The 24374-nt window shown below is 38.4% G+C and overlaps 1 protein-coding gene across 1 annotated transcript; it reads left to right on the forward strand.

Moving 5' to 3' along the window:
* Window positions 1–137: 137 nt before the first annotated feature.
* PIG-N (Phosphatidylinositol glycan anchor biosynthesis class N) lies at window positions 138–24145 on the forward strand. The gene is made up of 14 exons (XM_071587486.1): window positions 138–388; window positions 558–678; window positions 6427–6526; window positions 8459–8696; window positions 10232–10362; window positions 12372–12610; window positions 14331–14615; window positions 16108–16354; window positions 16646–16839; window positions 17859–18043; window positions 18507–18763; window positions 20573–20838; window positions 22865–23056; window positions 23379–24145. The coding sequence occupies exons 1-14, from the start codon at window positions 174–176 to the stop codon at window positions 23685–23687; spliced, it is 2979 nt and encodes a 992-aa protein (XP_071443587.1). The 5' UTR covers window positions 138–173; the 3' UTR covers window positions 23688–24145.
* The last annotated feature ends 229 nt before the right edge of the window (window positions 24146–24374 follow it).

The following is a 24374-nucleotide window of genomic DNA, read 5'->3' on the forward strand; positions in this document are numbered from 1 at the left end:
CGTACGGACGTATCCATCTTATCCCCATGGATTAAGAAGAAGCTCGCCGTTCGCATGTAGAACAAATAATGTGCAGGGATGTTTAATTTCTGGGGACGCGTTGCTGTCCGGAGGGATTCCTGCTTTAGCATAATATTCAAACCAGGAGACTGTTTGAGATTTTACCTATTAAAATGAAAATCATATGGTTTGCTTTTGCTCTTCACTTGATATTTTTGTCGTCCGTTTTCGACATATATTTTACCACACCAATCGTGCATGGAATTCCTTTTGAACATAATGTATTTTTGCCACCTGCTAAGCGGCTTGTTCTCTTTGTTGCTGATGGAATGAGAGCAGACACATTTTACCATCTAACCGCAAATGAAACAAAAGCACCGTTTCTTAGGTATATTGCTATTAATATGCGGCGACGCAATTTATGAAGTTTTAGTGATAAAACTTGAACGTTATCAGTGAACATATTGTTCACACTAATACGACCTCATTAATACGTAAAATATTGTATTCTTCGATATATTCGCCTTGTAATTTTTCAACATTGACGGGATTTTCAGAAATATCATTGAGAAAACTGGAACATGGGGAGTTTCCCACACTCGAGTGCCCACGGAATCACGTCCAGGTCATGTTGCTATCATTGCTGGATTGTATGAAGACCCTTCAGCAATTACCAAAGTAAGAAACTTGTTGCTTTAGTGTTGAAACGAAGTTTCCCTTTCTTGGTATCGTTGGCCGTGGTAACACCCTATCGGAAAGAATCAGTGCAGCTGGGATAGCGTCAGGCAAAACAATTTTAAATCCAAGTTAGTTGATTAAGCATAGGTATTGCTGTCGTGTACAGTATTTTTCACATTTCTCTTCGACTACAATTGATGAAGAAATGATTTGAAAAGTCCGGTCTGTACAGGATCCACGACTGATTAGTCGCACCTTAGTTAAGTTATATCCTTTAAACCGATGTAAAAAAATTACTCCTCGTGTTTACTTCCCGAATAATTTGCAGTATTTAACTCAAATTTTTCGTTCCTTCAATGCGTCTTATTAAAGAAACAGACCAGGAAGTGAAATTACTGAAAACTCCTTTACTGAAGGTGCCCGTCTTCAACTCTATTATCGTTTCAAAACCAAACATAATACTTTAAATATCCACACAACTCTGACCTCCCTCATCCAAATAAATTCAAAAAATGAACTGTTCTGCGTACTCAAATTAATGTATCCCACCTTTAATTGTACCATAACCTTCCTATTTCTTGAGAATCTCACTATCTCTGATTTCTTGAAAGGACTCAATAGAACCATGAAATGTTCTTTGAGATACGTGTTAAGTGTTATAATTGCATATCTTTATAGAAAACAAAATCGAATTGTATAGTTCAAAACATGTTGAATATTAAATATAATATGGCAAAATTCTATATATTCTGGTCAAAAAACAATACGACCTACTAAAAGATTATTTTAAAAGTTGAAATAGGGATTAGGGACAACCACACTTCCAGACGTAAAATGTGGAAAAAAATATTATGGTTTTTCTCAATTTTTTAAAGTAATGTTTAAGTTGTGAAAATTAGCCTTTTCATGAAAAACAGCGCACACATGTAATTACATTTCTACCAAAATAAATTAGAAATTCAACTATTGCAATGTTTTCCAAATTAAAATAAAAAACTATAATGAAGACAGAGAGAAAAACTAAAAAGCAATAAATGTCGATATCATTGTAATTCTTCATGCTCATTGGTTCAATTTGAATATATATTAGAATAGGTATTAAAACTGGAAATGCCAGCAACATTCTTTATAAGACTTAGCTCTAAAACAAGGGCTATCTAAAGGAAGGGAAACAAGTGTCATTCCTGTGAAAAATTGTAATGAAGAATAAAAAAGTAAGCAAATACCTCATTGCTACGATGCAGCCGTTAGTTATATACTAGTTGATGGCCACTGCGTTGATAACTATCTCAACTAAACACTATAAAATTAAAAAATGAACTTTCCCAAATTTATTTGTATAGAGATACTGTTTGAACACAAGCCAAATGTGACTAGGCCCTGCAACTTGCCCTCACACTCAATGGCAGATGCACAGTTTGTGGGAATCCAGTTCATTCAGGGTCGTTCGAAGTGGTTGCTCAGCTAATTTTAGAAAACAGTTACTTTTGGTGGATGGTGCCATCATCTTTTAACACCTTGGAACCATTTTTAAATAAATTTTATGCGCCAAGTTCTCCATTTCTCCAACATGAATGGCAATGTATGTTTACCGATACTTAAATATATAGAAGAAATCGTATGAATAAAAGGTCTGATTCTAAAATAGATTCATTTTATCAATTCTTGAAGTAAACCTTCCAAAATGCTTGGAGTTCTCTTCCTTCACTCTGAAATTTTGGCAGCTAAAATCAATTTTCAAGCATTATTTTTTTTTTAAATTACGAGATTTAGTCAAATACTTTATTTTGTATGTTTATACCTATCTACTGGGTGGTTGCAAGTAAAAAATTATGGCATGGTGATATCAATTTGTCGGTAGGGGCTGAAACATGGCCATTTTTGGTATTTTGAATGTTGTTAGACTCAAATATTTCAGATGGGTCCTCATGAAAAAATCTGTATTTATCTTGAGGGTAGTCTTGAATTTATGAAACTCTCAGTCAAAATGTTGACTAAACCTCAACTGTTTTGGTCCGTAGGAAATTAGTGTGTATTGTTCAAAAGTCAGTTGCCCTGGAGGGCAACTGACTTTTGAACTTTGGGTAGGGAAGTGAACTTTGTTGGTGAACTTTGTGACTTTGACTTTGGGTAGGGAAGATGCCCTCATATTTAAAACAATAAAGTCCTGTTTAAAAGAGAATTTTGGATTGGAACTCCTTGACATAACAAAAATTGAAATTATTAGGCAGGGAAATGGGAGATCTCATCCTAGAGAATGTTTGATTCGGTAACCCTGTCTAATCGGTGATGTCAGCTCCAAGGCTGTAAATGGCCTTCATATTTTAGACTCTAGAATCCAAGCCACTGAAATGAATTAAAAAATGAAATCCTAGGGCTAGCAGATCTAAAAAAAATTACATCTCCATATCATTAATTTCTTTGTTTCAGTCATCAGCAACGTGAAATCACCATTTGTGATAATATATTCAAGCTTCATAGTCTACTATTTGAAAATCAGTAGCCTCAAAAGATAATGATGTTGAAGGTGATGCAGCAGGCAGGTTTCAAAACCTGGGGATTCTCAGTTATCTGGGAAACTTGAGTAGAATTTTATCGGACTTGTAAATTATGGATTTTTATCATTTTTGGGTGAAAACCCCTGGAAAAATAATATTGAGGCTGATGTGTTGGGGCTGGGAGGCTTTCCTGCCTGTTTTCAGAATATGCTCATTCACATTGTGGTGTTCTGAACTCAGAGCTCATGTGGTGTGCATCATAGGTTACTGTGGCTGTAGCACTGTTTCCCTCTCCTCCATATCCCTCCCTGCCCCCAGCATCCCTACCATTTGCCACTACTGGTTGGCAAGTAGGCTGCAGCCAGTGAGCCAAGCCAAGGGGTGGCTTGCAATCTAGTCTTGACTAGTCACTGGGGGTCATTTTTCCATCAAATGTTAGGGCCAATTTCAACCATCTGGAATTGCTTGTCAGACAAAATATTTCAGCCTTTTGTTTGTTCCATTCCATAGTGTGTGTAGGTAAATGCAAAGAAGTTAATAGCAACATTTGCTAAGTTTACATGTATAGTTGGCTCAAACTTGACTATATTTGTATGTGATATTACCCTGGATAGATGTGAAAATTGACCTAGTAAACACAAAATTAAGAGAGTGTGCTATTAGATATTCTGTAACACATTACCTCTGACTTGATCAAAGGAACAAAACTATGTTTCTGTCTCAGCTAAGGTATTTGTTTACAATCTGGGTGTCTTTGCTGTAAAAACATTTTCTCTGCAGATTCCCCTTACAGGACCTAAGTATATTTCAGCTATCACATAATTCGTGTGCCAAACTGAAACTGCTCGGTGTAATAAGGTGATTTGGTTAAATCAAGGGTGCTAAGTGCTTTCCACCCTGGCTGTCTATCTTTTTGCGGTGTTACCAGTGCTGTGGCATACATTTACTCTAAGTGCCGAATAAAAATAGTTCCATGCTAAGTCAAGACTGAAGTCCAGTTGCCGATGACTCAGATTAATTAAGTTTCTAGTTTTGTATCAACTCGTAATGCTATCACTGAAGTTCATTAATTTCTTTGCTGTAGGGAGATTTTCTTTGATATATTCTAACAGAGGCTTCTGAAAACAAAAAAAAAGAGATTGTGAGAAGGTCAAAGGGGTCAGTATCAATTGGTAACCTTCTGATCTCTTCAATACCCTTTAAATAGCAAACAAATAGACTCAACTCACACTCATTCTTAGACAAATGAGCACCTTGTGCTTCATCCTGTGCAATGAAAGTACAGTTCTTCCAAAACTAAACACGACTCCACCAAGTCCTGTTGCTCTCCAACAAAATTTGTGATTTACCTGTGGGTAATTAGTGGTGTTTCCTAAGGGGAAAGAAGTTTTCTTTTGATTTTTCAATGAATAAATCAGTAATCTGGATAATATCTGCCATGAAGGAGCAGTCACTGATTGCCCACTTCTTGTGATGAATTTCATTTTAATGGTCAAGTTCGTGCATTTCATCTTTCAAAAGTTCTTCCATGGTAAACACCAGGGCAATTTTAAACACTAATCCATTATGCATCAATGACTCTCCCAAGTTGCAAGTGAAGATTTCAAGCTAATCCTGGTAGCTTAATCTCCTTCTGATACCAGTTTTACATATCCTGAAGCAAAATATGTGTGAAAGCAATTCATGCAACTGGTGTTGCTCTGCAGATACTTAGGAGATGCCAATATGAGATCCTGTGGTAAATTTAGGAAGTGTAATAAATACTTATTGTGGACATCTTAGTCTGAACTCAATAAATCTTCAATTATTATTTGTTCCATTCAGGCTCACCAAGTATTTTAATGTAACGTTTTCTTCTTCCCAGGGGTTCTTTGTCAGTTCTTTATTGGACTGTTCAACTCAATAATGAGTATTAAATATTATGGGTGAGAAAGAACATCCCTCTTCATTTCTCTTTCTATTCTTTTGGCAGGGTACCTTCTTTGAGTGGGCTCCCAGCATATTTCTTGTCTTGGCAATCCAGCTCCTTCACACCCTTCTTTCTAGTTTTTGCTCTCCTTTGTTCAAGTTGGCATCATCTTGTTTTATACTGCAAACTAAGATGGCAGGCTTTATTGACATCATTCTTTCAGTTGTATTTCTTTGTCACCTTTTCAATAAAGTAAATATCCAGGTTAGGTGATCTTCCTTATATGTTTGTCTTACTGTGCAATAGACTTCTTGCTAAGGTGGGCATATTATGATGTCTGAGTCCATAAATCCTACACTAAATTGATTTAAAAAATTAATTTGCCACTTAGCTAATAAAAATTCTATCATGATGAAAAACTTGTTGGTGTCATATTTCTTTCCTTCCTCTTTACCTTTTCATTACAGTGGCCATATGAAATCATTGTCTTTTTGAAGTCTTAATGATGTTCTTTGTGCTGTACCATTTTAGGTCTCTCCTGGGACCTTCCAAAAGAGGCTGAGGTGCACTAGGTTCAATTTTTCATTTTACTGAAAGTTCCAGTCCATCAGCATCTTTATGCTACTCATCTCATTTTTCACCAAAAAATGTCCACATCTATCCTTTTCATTGAAGTTTACATATTTTCTGTCTTTCTAATTCCAAGTGTGAAATACCATTTCATGCTCCAATCCTAAGTAGTCACATCAGCTTGATTTAGGTAGGCTCTTCAATGGCAGTATCCACATAGGGATTGAATTGGAGGACTGACTAATCTTCAGTATATTGAACTCAAGAGGGTTCCATATATTATTTTGGTAATTAAAAAGCATAAAATGGTTTATCAAGTGCCATTCCTCAGGTTAATAATGTGGCAAGTTGTCCCAAAGTCTTTCATATTGCATTAATACTACTGTGGCCTGCTAATAAATTAGCATTACTCCGACAACTCCTGTGGTGAAGACCTTTGCTGGAGGAAGGCTACTGCCTCTCCTCTGAGTTGTCAGAAGCCTATTTGTTGACAGCTATCAAATTAAAGCTCCCTCTTAGAACTTCAACAGGCTTTATTCCACATTATTTTCCATTTCCAAGTCAAAAAATTTGTATTCTGCATGGTTTTCAAAGAATTCAAGTCAAAAAGAGTGCAAAGAGTATGAAAAACTTGTCTGGTTAATTAGTCATGAAATAAACTATGAAAGTTCATTGGGTCATTGAGTCAATAAAAGAAATCTGCAGTGCTTTATATAAGTTGCTGTCCGTTGATTAAGATTCATTCTCCTTCATTTGTTCTCTTTTATTCAGGGATGGCAGGAGAACCCGGTTGAATTTGATTCTGTCTTCAACCGCAGCACTTTCACTTGGGCCTGGGGGAGTCCTGACATTTTGCCAATGTTCTCCAAAGGTTTGAAACTCTGCATATTTGCTCACTTTGGATGTTATAACATTATTAACTTATGTTCTTCACAGATAATGTTTCCTTTCCGCTTAATAAACCTGCCCATGCCGTGTGTACACCCTCTTATACAGTAGGAAGCTTTATGAGTTTTAAAAGAAGTTCGCACATGTATGTTTTGTGGTAGTTTCCTAGTAACTGTGTACAAATTTGGTGACTTTTTGGTTTTACGTACTAGTTACACAGGACATCCTTGAGGGTTGTTGGTACGTATTGTGCTAAATGACAGTTTATAAACCTAAGAAAATCAGAGCAATTGTGGAGGAAGCCATATGGATACAACAATGATATCCATATGAAAGTAATGTGTACTTAAACATTTTGGCCATTATGCTCAAATTGGTTTCCAGAATCATGTGATAGGGACCAATGGGAATTGTGAACCCATTTGGAGAGGATGTGAATTTTGTTCAATTGTTGGTTGATTTTCTCTGACTTAAATTAATTCTTAACTCTTGAGGAGGAGGTTTAGAATGTACTCTGATTGTGGCCTCCTTGATTTCTTGAAAACTGAGAGAAGAAAAAAACCTTTGAAGTGGGTGCTTCTGAAGAACTGCCCAACCAGAATAGTGAAGACATTAAGTCATAGAGAAGTTATTTTTTTGCATCAGTTACAGAGTAGAGAGATGGGCAGTGCTGAAGGAATAATGAAATGAAATAGGCACTTATAATAGTGAAAAGGACTTCCAATGCTTTCTTTTCCCTCTGTATATTTCTGTAATGGAATAATGATGATATTGCAGTGAAATTAGGTTGATTTTCTACGCATATCAAGTATCTACACAGTGTGCTATACCTTTAGGTATGCATTTTGGTGGAGGAAATGAAACCAGTGTGTAAGCATTTAGATATTAAAAAAATATAATGATTGTGGTGCTTGAAAGTGGCTTTTTTAAACTTGGAAAGTGGGTAATAAACAATTTATTGTGATATCTAAGGGCTGAGACTCCATTGGAGAGTTCCTTTCTCTCTCCTAATCTCTTCTGGTGTCTAAATCAATCAAGCATCTGCTCACCTGCAAGAACAGGTTTATGTGGTAAGAGGATCACTTGATCACTCTTTTACGTCAATACCTCACCCAAGTCTTGACTTAAAAAAGAATTAGGCAAGTCTCAAGGGAATGTTCCCTGTCTATGCTTTGGAGCAAATGTTGATTTTTAACCATCAGTATATGTGTTTGCATTAATTTGCATGTGTTTTTGATTTTGTTATTGGTGCTACCGAGAGGGAGAGAGAGGCTCTTTGTTGGTTTGCATTTTCTGAGATGTAAACATCAAACTCAAAGATTCTAAGTGTTCATCCCTTTTTTGTCTAATTCCCAATGGAGAGGCAACATAACTTCCTTTTTTAAAGGGGTTTTACTTTATAAAAAAGGAAGTTATGTTGCCGCACCCTGTACACACATTGACTATCTGCATTTATATTGTGCCAATTGTATGCTCTTCTTTGAGTGTCATTTAATTCCCTGCTAATGATTGCAAAGACTTGCAACATTCATGTACATTGTTCATCTACATACATAAATACCCTGCAATCCATGGAAAAGGCATGCAGGGGGTGCAAGCACCAGGTGGAATGGGTAAGGGATTAGGGAGAAAGGAATAGAAAAGGGTAATTCATGTGCATGTCATTTATGTCTGACCATTGAAGAAATTTGTAGTTTCATATTTTCTGATGCATATTTTTGTCATTCTTCCGGTTTCCCAAATACCATTGAAATCCCTTTGCTTCCAAATCTGTACCACTAGAGTAGACAATCTATCTTATGCAGGCAGAAGTGACCTCTTTGTGATAAAGCGCCTTTGAGAGTGTGCAAAGATTAAGCCTGTTGACCCCTGTTCCATCGCCATGTGCTGCTCTCACATTGTGCTCTCCTCCCAGCCAGCGGTGATCGCATGTGGACCGAGATGTATGCTGCCGAAGACCAGGACTTCTCAGGAGGACACAAGAGCACCTCTTGGTTGGATGACTGGGTTTTCACGAAATTTGAGGACTTCATGAGGCACAAGGCACTAAGGGAGACTTACCACTCCAAGCGCATCCACCGCAGTGGTATTGTTTTCTTCCTTCACTTGCTAGCCATGGATACGGCAGGACACACATTCAAACCCCACTCTTGGTGAGCACTTGTCCATTCAGTAGCAGGTATTTCCCTTTTCATGTAACTTTATTTCTTCATAGGAACATTACAATTTGTGATTACAAATGGGCCACAAACTAAATTATCCCATTTTACACTGAACAATCATTGTATTGTAACAAACTCCTGGGGACAGATATCATTGACTTCAGAGGCTAGAGGCTTGTGGTACAAGTTTGAAGACTTGTTGGCTCTTTGAGAAGGCATTACACTTTCACTATGTGCAAAAATGGGAACATTACCTTGGAGTCCAAGGCAGGGAAGACTGAATTGAAGGGGTACCATGAGAAAAGGTTTTAATACTATGGTATAACCATTTAATGAGGGTGACTATTACCCTCTTTCATGAGGTAGTGGGAAGGAATGCTAATGAGATAGTTCTCTGAAGTGAATACATCTCCATGTAATGCTCAGCAGCAGTGCTACTGCAGATAAGGTGGGAGTGGAACTATTCAAAACTCAAGGACCCTTCACAATTGTGGCGTTGAAGACTTCTTTGAAGTGATACACCGCAAGATGTGAGCAAGTGAAACTTTTGAAAAAGAAAGAGAGTCAGTTTGAGATAAAACAAGGCTATACAGGGTGTTCCCATAGCTTTCAAGGATGAGCATCTTCAGGAATGAAACTCTCTGAATGACTCTGCTCCTGAATATAATGGCTATGATTTAAGAGAAACATTGAGCCAAAAATGGTGCACATGCAGCCAACCTTAGAAGCCCCCATGGCAAAAATTGATTTGCATTGAAGTGTGAATTACTTAAGAATTGAAGGTGCGAAATTCCCGGCAGATAGCTGATGGTTTCTAAAGTGGGAGTTACTGTACCATAATTTTCATTATGTATGTATATATTACAGTTGGCATGGTGGGGAATGAGAGATAATTGTTGGGTGACATCCAAAGGAGACAGGAAAGTTGGTTGCAGGACAGTTCCTGAACATGAGTAGTGCAGAGTCCATTCTGTATGACCTTGCTATGACTCGTAGTCTACTGCGTTGCTGTGGGTCTAGTCTATCGAGGATAATAGGAGAGGTAATATTCACTCAGAGGAGAGCCATATGGGAACCAAATTCAAAACATGATGGATAAAAAAGGGAAGGGGAGAGTAGCAGGAGGCCAGTTCCTCTCCTCCATCTATGAATACATCATGTTTACCACATCTGCTTTTGGGTGTGCATGAAATACACTCCCTGTGATGGGGGAGCAATCTAAACTTTGACTCACCAGAACCAAAATCAGTCACCACTCATGACATCCAAAGCACACACTATCCTCAAAACTCAACCCCACTCATGAACTTTTTTCCCACTCACATGAAATCATTAGCCATGTTAACATGAACAGACTGTAGTATCAGAAAAGCATAGTAAGCTAGACATGATGCATTACTGCACAGTTTGGAAAGCCTTATCAAAACTCTATGGAGCAACCATAAAGTAGAATCAATTGATGCAAAATCACCTTTAATGGTTACTCTTTTTCAATTTCATGGACATGGATTTTCTCTTTTTGACAGGGAATACCAGAGAAACATAGAATTGATTAACAATGGTTTGCAAAAAGTGGTGGGCCTTGTGGAAGATTTTTATGGTCACGATGGGAAGACTGCTTACATTTTAACAGCTGACCATGGAATGACTGACTGGGGTATGTACCATTCATTTATTTGTTAAATCTCAATGTAAGATTAAAAATGATACTAAGGAGTGCATTTTCAAAGCATCTACTTGCTGCTGAAAAGGAAGTTCCCGAGTTGTGTGTAGGTTTCATTCCAAATGTAAACCTTGCACCTATTAAACAAATCATCACCAAATTTCCATTGTAGCCGCACTCTGTAGGCATGCCTTGTGATACCAATGCTTTACAAAATTAAAATGAAGAGAAATTTTGGTTGAAAAATTTTATTCAAATCTAATAGTGTTATCAGTTGATGGGTCAAAATATTCATCCGAAGCATACCAAGTTAACAAAGGTGTTCCACAAGGCTCAACCCTTGGGCCACTCCTCTTTCTGATATCATCAATGACCTACCTAACTGCTTTCCAAATAATGATGGAATAATACCAGTGTTTTACGCTGACGACACTAATGTAATAATATCAACACAAACATATCCCAGCCTCATGGGAAAATCTAAGTCTGTCACACTTGCAATAAACAAGTGGTGTACAGACAACCTTCTAGACTTAAATGTAAATGAAAGTAAAATAGTATACTTTACACACAATAAGAACTTGTCAGATGATCTGCTGGTAAAAATCAATGACCAATCAATTGAGCATGTGACAGAATACAAATTTCTAGGTATTTCTCTATGTTCAAATATTTCTTGGGATACTCATGTAAAAGCCCTTCAACACAAGCTCAGGTCAACTTGCTACTTATTAAGACACCTGTATGAAAGTACAAGTAAAACTGTACTACTCAATTTGTACTATGGGGAAATTTATTCAAATATGACCTAGAGTATAATATTATGGGGATCAGCTGCTATTTCTCAAACCATCTTTAAAATGCAAAAGAAAGCTATTAGAATCATCACCGGTAAACCTCACAATGCTCTATCAAGGCCTATTTTCCATGAATTAAATTTGCTACCACTCCCATGCATCTACATTATGTTTTAATTCTATATATAAAAAATAACATTGGCAACTATTCTCTTAACTCTGCCTATCATCATCATTACACCAGAGGCAGGAATGACTTCCATTATGGGAATATAAGAACTTAAGCATTGAAATTAGGACCCAATGAAATGGGCATCAGATCTTATAACAAACTACCCAAAAGTATCAAGGATACAAAGGGAATGGCTGCATTCAGGCATAAATTAAAAAGATATCTACAGCGCAATATGTTCTACTCAGTTGACGAATATCTCAACAATATTCCCAACCAGTAAGTTCATACTTTTAGTTTCTCGCAATGGTCATGGTCTGATTCATGTTAATGATCAATGATTTTTCTGAATTTGATATTGCCTGTGCATGTTACAGACAATGTTCATGGGTTTGTACCAAACATTTATGTAACTATGAGCATCATTTCTTTTATGTATCTTAACTGAGCCTGTGTCTTTGCTCCTCTTTGACGTGCCTTATATCATGTACTTACACCAACCACGTGGTATTTTTGTATTGTGATCTCTGGGCAAATAAAAAGTAATAATAATAATAATAAAAACTACAAGTATAGTATGAATGAATATGAATAATGATTCATAATTTCCTAATGCATATTTTATTCAATGATTTTATTTTGTCTGTTCTCCAATTCTAAAAATAAGTATATATTATTACTGATGGTTTTTAAGGAATTACTGGTTGAATGCTAAATCCCATGTACTAGATACTTTATAAAAGCATCCAACATCAAATGGAAATACCAAATTTCAGAGGGTTCAATCACAAGAGCAGTGCATAATGTTGGAATAGAAAATAAGGAATGGTAGGTCTTATTTCAGTTATAATTTGCTGTCATCATCGTCACTCCGAATAAATGGGCCTGAAATGTATGACCAATGTATGACACTTAAAATATACACTATGACCAAATTTATCAAAATGTATAGGGCAAACGATTCATTTTTTTCATTTTGCCCGAGCACTGCTGCAACTTGTCAAGAACTCCCATTTGGTTTCAAACTGCTACAGGTTCCCATGGAGCAGGGGATGCCTCTGAGACACAGACTCCGGTCGTGGCATGGGGTGCTGGGGTTCCCCAGGTGATGCCTTCGGACAGCACAGCATGCAGCAAGGAGAGTCAGGGTTGGCCTGAGGTTGATGATCAAGGATGGAATCTGTCAGGGTTGTGTCGTCACGACACTTGGCAAGCAGACATTGCCCCCCTGATGGCCACTCTCATCGGAGTACCCATCCCTGTCAATTCAGTCGTAGGTGACCTACTTTTGCCCTATCTCCACATTCACCTATCTACTTGATAGGAAAACATCTGCCTCCCTCCCTCTTTCATTCATAAGGTATCCAGTTGGTGCCTTTTGGTACTACTAGTTATTGGTTTTAAAAAATAGTCCTTGGTATCCAATCTGGAATACATGGATCTATATGATTTGTTGGGTAAAGTCTCAAATGTTACTCCTCATGAACTTTGGCTCAAAGAGAAATCATGTTGAAGTAGATTGCAACACTTGGCAGTTAGAATTTAAAGTGAAAAAGTGCATAATGATGAGTTTTTGGAAAAAGAGTGATTCCCACGCCAAACGCTTACTGCATCAGGAACACCAAAATGGAATCTATTGACTGTATTAAATACTTAGGCATTACACTCACTCACGACCTCTCCTGGGTAAAACATATACAGAGAATAGGTGGACAAGTCAATAAAAAATTAGAAATTATTAGAAGTCTGCTGGGGAAATGCGATGAAAAGATCAAAGAGAAAAATTTATCTTTCGCTGGTTAGTAGCAGCAATGATGTTGAAAATGCATTGTTTCCCCCATAATACTACGGTAGGCAAGATCATGTCAATAAAATTTGATAGGTAAATATTGAATAGATAGATGTAAGATGTCATTTTTCTTATGAATGATAAAGGACCAGAATAAGATTGTCCGACTGCGGTAGGGGTAAAAATATTCAGGTCAAAATTAGTCTGGTGTGTATTCACCCCCCTACCACACACCTTAGCAATGACTTGAAGGGTATTAAAAAATACGAATACAAAGTACAAATGGTAATGGATGACATTTGATGAGATACCTCTTTGGTTTGATAAGCATTTTAATTGCGGCCCTGATTATTCTTCGTGTTTCAGTACTTTATTTAATGAAGATATGCAGTGGCTTTAAAAAGTTATAACTATTAATTATCAACTCATTCATGGTTCATAATGATTTTCCAAATTGAGACTTAATGTTTTGGACAATTCCATTTGTGCCAAACACTGCAAAATTTTTAGTGAAATGTATGCATTTATTTGGAACTAAACAGGAATGCATTGGGAGCCATTTGATTCCATTCTCCATTTAAATTCACCATCATGTCCAATCTTCAGGAAGGAACCATACTACCATATCAGTAAATCAATGTGAATGAAATTATTCAATTAACTGCCTGGCAATCTTCAAATGTATCAAAATTTGTAAAAAGTATTTAAAGCTGTCTTAATGGAAAAGTTGTATCACTAAATTGGTGAATTTGAGAGATGGTTGAGGCTTTGTGGTAATCCATTTGGACTGTCCATAATTAAGATGATGCTACAGTATAGTGAAACTAGTTGACAACAATAAATTCTTTCCCATGGAAATGCAAAATCTTTGATCCTTTCTTCGTGCTTTACAATTGGTGAATATTTTTCTGGTGCTTTACTCATCCTTTTTTGACATACCTCATAATATGTGCAGATTGCACTGTAATAATATTATTAAGGCAAATAAAAATTATAATTATTATTTAATTATTGTGATTGCACAAGTTTTTCTTGCAAAGGTTGTTATTAAATTGTTTTTGAAATAGTCATGATTTTCATCCTAGAGGACAGAGATTCCTGCTGTTGTGGTTGGTCAGACTTCTATTACCGAGATTGTAATGCTATCAGTTTTTCCAACTGAATTGAATCCTCATACCATCCCTAACCCCTTCTCTCAAATAAGGGATACCTGCGCCGTTCTTATTTGGACCTTGGTGCTAAGGAGATGGCCCAAGCAGCCTTCACCAATGCTCGCCAGATGCTATCACAGCACACCCACCGGAGGGCACTTATGGAGCAGCCATGGGGATGTGACAGTGAAGGGGGGCAACAAAAAGGTTGGCTATGCACCCTCATCAACTGGCTGCCGTCCTTTTACTGGCCATACCCCCAGCTCCCTCCCCAGGATGAGATCTACCGGCTGGCATCCATCTCAAACCACATTGAAGCAGGAAACTATGTTCAAGCGGCAAGTGACTCAAGTGTTGTCCATTTGATCATTTCCATGTTAACCATCTTTTTTTGATATGGCCAGTAGCTGATGGCATCAATTGTATTTGTGTTGGCTCTTTGGTACTGGTTGGCATCATTAGGGTTTCTTCTAGTTGGAACTAAGATTGCACTGTATCTTTCAGATGTCTAAGTGGTAAAATTATTTGATGAATTTTGAGCACTGACACTTAAAAGAGTCTTTTGTTTATTTCGAAAGAGAGAGAGAGATGTCTGGGAATGGGCCATTGCTCACTCCTGCCTCAGAGTGACATTGATCCATGCAAGCTATTTTTCAGCACTTTTATTTTTGACAAATGGGGAAGGGGGACCCCAAATTCTTGCCCTTCCCTGTGCCTGCAAGGGATAAAGATCACTACCTAAATTAAAGAGCCATGAGGCATGCAAGCTTTATCCTCATAATTTTAAATTCCTTCACTTGATTATCAAGATGTCAGTCATAAAGAAGATGGCTCTCATTAGATAGAGGAAACTGTTTTTCAACTCCTAGTCTATTTACTATTGATCACTTCTTTTGTTTATGATAACTCCTGGAAACCATTTATAGTGAATGTAATCATAAAATAAATTTCCTAGCTTGGTCAAATAATTGGACTTACTCCAACATTTTACAATCCTGTGCATGCTTTTCCATGTTTCATGCAAAGTTCTAAAATGCTGTGTGATGAAATCAGTTGGCATAAGATTTGAAGCATGTAACACACCACAGCTAAATCATCTAGACCAGGCATAAAAATAGATGTGAATTAATAAATGCTTTGGCCGGAAGGTCTCCTCTTGTCAGCATGCCTGCTGTGCCTTCTCATTGTTGAAATAGAATGAAAGTTTGTCAGATTTTGAAAGAGCCCTCATTTCCCACGGCAATAATATTCTGATGCAATTGATTTGACCATTGCCTGATTTGACTTCCAAAAGTGGGAGGTTTTATTCCTACCTTGGACATAGGAGTTAGGTTTTTATTGGAAACTTGTTGTTGGAACTTTTATTGGACATAGGACTCAGTGGTTTTTATTGGAAACTTGGAATGACGAGCCAGAAGTGAATTTCTGAGGTCCCAGAGATTAATGGATCACCATTTTTATCTTTGCCTGGGTAAGGCTAATTATTCTTTATGGGATTGATTAACTTTGCTGTAAGGAGGAAATCACAGGTATTGATTTGCAGTCATTTCTTCTAAAAACTTTTTATTTTGCAATAAGGTTTGAGCATTAAATGGTCATCAACAGCTTCAATGCCATCTACCTGAATATGACAATGTTATGTTGAAACCAGTCTATGAAATAAGGGGATTTAAATGAGAATGGAGATGGATTTAATTTTACTCAAATTATGATAAAAATTCTTGTTGCCATTCCCACAGCATCACAGAGAGGAGTATTTGTCATTCATTTAGGGCTGAGTGGTTTGTGATGGATGTTTTATATTGAATCATTCAAACACTCTCCAAGCAGGTTGCTGAAAGTGATCAGCTCTTTACACTCGCCTCCTCGGGACTTGAATACCACCACCGCTACCACAAAGGCCTTCTCCTGACCACCACATCCCTCTCCTTCATCGCTTGGATTCTCCTCCTCTTGATGCTAATCATGGGTGGACATCTGGACCATATCTGGGGAGCCATATGTGGCTGGGAGGTGAAGTTGTCTCTGGATATCCCCATGGCACTCCTTTCGACTTGCATGGGTTTCTATTTGTTTGGTGAGCAATGCATGCGTGCCCTGTCACCTTTAAGCATTATTTCAACTTTTTCTCCTAAAATACATAGTGAATCTTCTCACATATTATACAAGATTCACCTAGTAAAACATGTACCCTTCTTTAGTGTATGGTTAGTATAAAACTCCTCACATTGATTAGAATTTGTAGCCATCTTCAAAATGTTTTATTGATCATGGTCAGTCTCAACACATTTGAGAAATGAGATTCACAAACAGTCAAACACCTGTAATGATTTATGTCATTGTTCTCTCAAAGTATCTCTTTTTACAGTCTTGGCTTCACCTGTACAGTATTATGTCTATTGCCTCCTGCCTTTTGCTTTGTGGTGGGGGGTTGCCAGACTCGTGAGTAATTGGAGCACAAACAGAAGGGCCTGGACCAGTGGTGAAAGGAGGTTAGACAAATGGAGCATGCTCTCCTCTGCTCTCCTTGTTGCTGCATATTGGATTGGAATTGAGATTCTGGTGAGAAAATCATGTCGTAGGACAATGCAGTGTCATTCAGGATACCACTGCATGTGCATCACCTTAGTCTTTTGGATATCCCTGCTCCCATACAATTCTCATTAGCTCACTCTCATTGTAACAAGAGGGAGGAGTGCTTCTTTCTCAGCAGTTGCATTTTGCATGTTCTCAGGGTTTGAGGGTGTGCGAAGGGCCATTATTTCCATTTTGTGTGGATGTGTGCAGATGCAAGAGGTGACAAACATGTTGGGGCAGACTATTGTTCAGTTGGGAGGTGGAGGGGAGGAGGGATAGGCGAGGGGATGCTGAAGAAGGGTGGTGGCACGGGGGAGGGCTGGTCATTAACGGGGCATTATTCTTTGGGCCACTTGATATGGTGCTGGAGAAAGAGGTGAAAACAAAAACCATGACACAGATGCGTTGAGGTGTTTGTAATGGTAATAAAGGCATAGTTACAATTAATTGCTAAAACAAGTCAATTCCTGTAATTCCCAGTGCAAGTTTAAAGAATTTGAAACATATTCAAGAAAACACTAAAGAGAAGTATTTGTGAAAGGTGTTGGAGAGAATTAATTAGTGCCTAATGTCTTACTAGCCTTGAACAGTGAGCCAAAAAACAAAGCAATACCCCCTTTGATCTCACACTGTGCTTCAGAGGGCCGGGAAGGGGGGAAGGAAGTGTTGCGAGACCCCATTAACCTTAAGATTTCTGTGAAGGACAAACAGATGAGAGAGGGACTTGAATGCATGTGTTTTGCTCTTTGATTTTTTTGGAGAAGTTTAAATAAAATAAATAAATGTGAGATTCACACCCTCTTGGCCAATCTGGGGAAAATCTTGGCATTGGGGGAAAAAGGCACATTCCTAAGATGTACCTGTTTGGGATGGATTGTTATGGCAGCTGATCAGCCCAATGTAAATGGAATCAAACTCCACATGATTTTTGTCTTTACAGTGTTTAAACTCTACATTTGTATGCACCTGGAAGTTCTGACTTTCCGATTGCCACCTCTTTGCAGGTGCTTTCGTTCTTCCACCGCTGGCTCCTCTCCCTGGGAATGGTGGGCCTGGCCCTCCTGCCTTTCACCAGGGTGCGCCCTAAGGCGGACACCTCCAAGTCCTTCTACTGGGCTGCCTCATGCTTTGTCTTGGGAGTCTTCCCACTCATGCCCATAGTTGGGAAGGAGGTGGACACAGCTCTTGTGTGAGTTTTGGTATCCCTCCGTCTTGTCTTGGGAATGAAAACATCCTGAATTTAATTAATATTGATTTAATAGGACATTCATTTATGGTCAAACTAAATAACATCATCTGGAGCAGAGGCATGCCCTGAAATATCTCTCTTTTCACTGTTTTAAGCCATTTTGTGGATGATACACATATAGTCATTTAGATTTGTTTCTGCCTCTGTTTATTGTGATGATTTTACCGACAAGTTCTGTAAACTTCAGGTAGTGAAGCGTACAGTTTAACATTTTTACAAAATGGTCGCATTTATTTCAATTAAAATTAATGAAATTTTTCTACTGCTATATTTTCCTGATATGCAGTCTAGTCAAAGCCATAATCACAGTTATCAACTTAAAGGTTTTTGTGATGGGTGATTGTGTTCTGAAGGCGGTGACATGCATGAATCCTGATCTTTCTTGTGTCCCTTTTCAATCAAGCACCATGGCCAGTCTGCTCTTTGTGACCGTCGGAATGCTAGCATCATTGTTTCATGGTGGTGCTCTCACAATGGCGCCTGGTGGTCGCCTCAATCCAGGATATTTGTCATCTGCATTGGCGACCCAATGGCCCCTGTGGGTGCAGGTTGCCCTCCTCCTGCCCTTGGCTACGTGGAACCTCGGGAAAGCTGATGAGAGCTTCAATCAAAATCAAGGACTCCCTCTCATGTGCCAGGTCATGTCATGGACACTCTCAGGTGGGTGCTGCTGCAATCGTGCCACGCCATTCAGTTTGGACACCTTTTCTCTCCATTCCAACTCCCAGCATTCTCATGGCAATAATTCCCAGCCGCAAAATTTTGTCATTGCAAATTTGGCTACTGCACCAATGCAATTGCATGAACATACAAAGAAACAATAGATTCACAGAGCAGACTTTGCAATCACTTTTCTGACTGCCAAAGTAAATTTGAAACCTATATGCAATAGATATCACTTCTGATCAATCCTTCCTCTCCCATAGTGACAGACATAAATGCCATTTATAGTAATGCAAATGGAGCACTGTCTTTCATTTGGACCACTGCACAAGGTTAATTCTTTCACAGGGCAGATTATCCATTGAGCTTCCTTTATCATTATGTTCACTTCTGAATGAAAAGAAGATCAAATTAACACTTAAGATGACAACTTTTCCTTCATTTCCATATCATAATTAGTTTCATTTTCATTTCTAAAATGCCTTGTTACAATTATGAGATATCACTTCTATGCTTCCCGCATTTTTGTACTATTTTTACTGCCCAATTAATTAAATGACAATAAATAATATCTGTGAAAGACAAGGAAAAAACTATAATTTTCCAGAGTGGGACTGTCCACCTGGCAATGGCTGTGTGTTACTGAGCAAATGCATTCATGCATTCGTACTAAATATGCATATTCCATTGTAGGTTTCACAGCCATCTTGTGTTATGAGTCTTTGTTGGAAGGATGTTAAGTTCTAATTTCCAAGCACCCAACTACTAATCAAATCAAAGATAAATACGACTTGTGAAAGGAGATTCCAAGCCGGATATAGTGGGTGGACGGGTGATTTGTGTGTGCAGTTCCTATCTTGGAAAATAGGTCCCATTTTGGCCAACTCAAAAGGGTTGCTTGGCCTCGTACACACTTTGAGGGCACCATCAAGACAAGGTGGCGGAGGGAAGAATCCCAGAAGTGAGAAGTAATATTAGTAATATAGAAGTGAATGGCCATACGACCCAGCAAGGGTTTCTGTCATTCATATCCCTGCTGAACCCTTGTCCTTATCTCCCCTAATCCCCCTCTATCCTTCAATACCCACTTTCCCCTACTTTTCCCACTCTCTCCCTCATCTGAGTGCCGCAAGTTTGGTTTTGTCTACGGGTTGCAACGATTAAATTGGGACAAATTTCAATTTGAATTTACCGCCATATCATAGTTCCACTGGATGTTGTGATTGGAGTTCTTGAAAGCTATAGGCATCTAGTAAACAGTCATAGCCTAAGAATGGCTGACATCTTATGCACAAGTGCGTAGTACAATCGAAGAGCCGCTATTATTGAAAGTGTTCACACTGGGTGTTATATTTCGAAATAGTTCGATTCTTCTGGTACCCCAGAGGAACTGTTTATGATAATGTGAGGTAGTATAATGCTTCGGAGAAATCTGCGGAAGGTTTCGCTAACCCGGCGAGGAAATGTCATTCGAGGAAACGCGTGATATTCCGGATTTAAGCGCCGTACTCTGTATATGTAGCCATGTTCAGGTATAACAAGTGCACAAATTATCATTCCGAGCTATGAGAATTTGATGATCATAAACATTTTCAATGTAAGGCTCAAGGAAAACTTCCCATAGTTGGAGGTGTGTGCATGTGTATTCCCTGATGAATTTATCACTGCTCTTAGCAAAATCTTTGAGTGTGTTTTCACTTCATCTTTGTCAAGAATGCTCAGGCCTTCTTCATGTGGCCAATGTAATTTTGTCCAAATCCAAGAGCTCTTCCCTCTTTCTCAATCATGTGCCCTTCCCCCCCACAGGTCTCTCCATTGGGCTGCCCTTGGCCATGCGGCACACCCTCTCCCTGCCCAGGACTCCCCTCCGAGGCATCTCCCAACAGCTTCTGTGCATTGCCCTTGCATTGGCCGTGCCGTACATCCTGCTCTCTGTCAACCACGAGGGATTTTTCCTGTTGGCTCTAGTCATCAATCTGCATGCATGGGTTCTTGTTGAAGTAAACATGAATACCCACCAAGCAACAAGCAAACAAGTTTCCTGGGACAATCTGAGGATATCATACACCTTTGTATCCTTTTTTTCAACTCAAATGCCGATTGCCAATATTTCTATCACTTACTGGTGATGGTAATCATAAATGATGGCTTCTTATCTTGCTTGAGTGTAACAAATGTAAATATTATACATTCAGAAGGGCCTTCCCTCTTACATGGGTCTTGAGTTCTTGAAGTGTATTTATTCTAAATAGCTAAAAGCTGAAAAGATGGTTCTTTTTTATCTTGTTTAGAACTCATGTAAATCATTCAAGTTTTTTTATCCTCTATTTGTGGTTAAGTATGCAAATTTATATGTTCAAGTGACTCTGATGGAATTAATCCCTCTATAATGGGGTTTTGTCATAAAAATATCCAATTTCCAATTTAAATCAACACTTAATACTACCCAGACTGCTGTCAGAGGAACATGTTAGCTTAAGGTGTATCTTTTGATTTTAACTGTAATGGTACCGTTGATGAGCTGTGATCTTTGCCATGAGGAGAAAGTTATAAAAATCCATGTAATTTGGTCAATCGAGCTGAAAAATCATAAAAAAGAAGCCCATAGCATTAGACTTATGTACTGAAATTTAGATTTTATGTAGGTATTTGATCATTATAGGTAACTCAGGAGTGTGGATAAATATGCAGGCCAGGAAACGGGGAAAGTATTAAATGAAAAAACAAAGACACTGGAACATCACATAAAAAAAGAAATCGAGACATTGTAAGCAAAATGTCAAGTTGAAAACCATCATTACATATTAGTGTAAAAGTAATTCATAGCTGCGGTATCAAAACCAAACAAGTAGACGTGGAGTATTTCCAAGTGCCTGTATAGTTTTGGGAACAGAAAACTGGCTGCCCAAGATATCAAAGTCATTGAAGTATTTCCAATGGGTGTTACACGTAAGATCATTTTATTGGGTGCATGACAGGTCTTACCTCAACATTGGTGGAATTCTTGTGGTGGCAAAGTATTATCCAGATGGCCTTGCATACTCATTGAGCAGTATGTGACTAGAGTAAGTATGGTGCCCAAAGAAATGCTTATTAGCTCATAGAATTGGTCAACTAGCCAGAAACTCAGACATTGGCCCTCTCTTCTGAGCACCACAAGAGTTGAATGACTATTGGGGCAAACTTTAACTTACCATCAAACAACAAAGGCATGTAGAATTTTGACCAAAATCTTTGAAAACTGTCAGTTGTGTGGTGCAGTACTCATTTTATCCTCAAACTACATTTTGCAAAAAAATTAATCAACAAGAGGAAATAAATTATACATTTTTTAGTAATCATTTACCTTGTTATGAATGTGCATACCAATATAAATCAAGAGATTAGTGATAATGAGACTGTTTTGATGAACGGAAAACTCAAGTAGAAACCAAAATATAACCATATTGAAAACTATTTTGTTGGCGTATGGAATTTCAGGGAATTCAAGCCATTGAGTTATTGGATAACCAAAATGATAAAGTGGATGCATACAGTGTTGCCGAAGGTAACTTTGGAGCATATATTTCTAAAGCATGGACCATAAAAATGACCCATAAACCAATCACACCCAAATATCATTGAACTGAATGTAATTATAAATCATAAGGGATCAATGGAACAACTACAGGGAATCTGAACCAACAAATCACCATGATTCTAGCCTGTTTAAAACTTGCACCAAAAAATGCACCTTCCGAGAAAACATATTTAATGAGTCCAAGATAACATGCAAGAGGACAATGGCTTATCTCACTACCATTTATATGTACAAGTAGAGATGAAAAAGATTCAGAAAATTACAGTCCCTGAAAATTGAACTCGGTGTAATCCTTCACATTTGAAGGAAAATAATTAATGGTGACCATTAAGAAATAGACACAAAGTGTGCACCATATGCAATGAAATCTGACTTTTTCACACCAACTTTTTCCTGTCGATGACATGCTGGAGTATTTCACTGTTGCATTGGTACCAATTAAAAAGAGCCTCATACATGGGTAAGAGGCTTTTTTCTCATTTGCAATGGGCATCTTCCTTAACTTCCTTCAAATTCAGGTGTTCCTGATCATAACATCTTTTTTTGGCACTGGCAATATGGCAAGCATTAACTCATTTGATCCCGCCTGGGTTCGCCGGTTCCTCTCCGTGTTCTCTCCACATGTGATGGGAGCGCTTATCCTGGCCAAGACATGCATCCCATTCCTTCTAGTGTCCTGTGCATTCAGAGCTGTTAATGTTCTTCTCAAGGTAAGCATGCCTGAATAATAATTTTACCATAAACTAATTCAAACACTCCCATCAAAAATGGATGCACGGCTGATAGAAGCACTGATGGAAGTCCGCCTATAAAGTGGGCATGTAATAACTTATCCTTGACGTCTTTTTGAGGGCCTTATGCTTTTCTTGAGATAAACCAAGAATGTGATGAGGTTTCTTTTATATGATACTGCTGATTTAAGCCATTGCTGTGACTAGTGGAATTTTAGCCCTTGCGGTGCCCTTCAGCTAATGCATTCTGTCTGTGTACCTGAAAATCTACGTTGTATGACATGAAGGAAATCTTTTCCAGACTCAAACCAAGCAGTTGTTCCTCATCGTGCTGGCCTTGAGTGATGCCTGTGGCCTCCACTTCCTCCATCTGGTGAAGGACAAGGGCAGCTGGTTGGACATTGGCTCCTCCCTCTCCCACTTCATCATCCAGGAGACAATGGTGGTGTTCCTGCTGCTTTTGTATGCACTGTCGTGCTCTTGTGTACCATCCATACCCTTCACGAACACCCTTCACACTGTCCTGAGTGATTCAGTGTGTCGCTCCAGCAGATCTTTTGATGAAGAAAGCCAAGGACCATCTTGGACACAGAAGAACAAAAGGTCATGATGGAATGGTTGCCATTTCAGAGTTCAGTTCAGTGGGCTCCTCTCTCTCCAAGTGAATCACATCTTCAAACTGTATCAGCCTGATCAGTATTGCTAACATGAAAGTGTACTTACATGTTTGGACTTGATTCTTGATAGGATATGCACAAGAAAATACGCTTAATGTTGTGGGAAAGCTCTGATCTTGAATGCCACAGTTTCTTTGAGCCATAGGCATTCATTTGCCAAATCTTAGACATACCTGTATGCTTCCGTGCATTTCCAAATGCTACATGAAGGCCACCATTACTGGAGCATGTTTAGAACAGCCTTGTCTAATGGAAGAAGGTTTGTGTTATATGCAAGGGAAAGAACCTTTTGTCAAGTTCCTTAGCAGAGGAGTTATTCAGGCTATTATAAGTACAATACCAATGTGAGGATGATTTATTGCTGATATGAATATATAAATGAACCTTTGAAGTCTGTAAAAGTTTAACTTTTGCCACTTGGCTATGGTGTGGAGAAAGGCTATGGAACCAGTCTCCGCACGCTATGGTGTGGTGTTATAGAAAGGTACACCCACCCACGCTATGGTGTGGTATACAGAAAGGTACACCCACCTGGCTGTGGGTGTACCTTTCTGTATTGTTCACATTTATTATTATTAAGCCTTCCAAATATCTGTGGTGGCCTCCAGGTCATAATGTGC

The sequence above is a fragment of the Hetaerina americana genome, unplaced genomic scaffold (genome assembly GCF_022747635.1).
Source record: "Hetaerina americana unplaced genomic scaffold, ioHetAmer1.1.p SCAF_3, whole genome shotgun sequence".
Classification (NCBI taxonomy): Eukaryota; Metazoa; Arthropoda; class Insecta; order Odonata; family Calopterygidae; genus Hetaerina; species Hetaerina americana.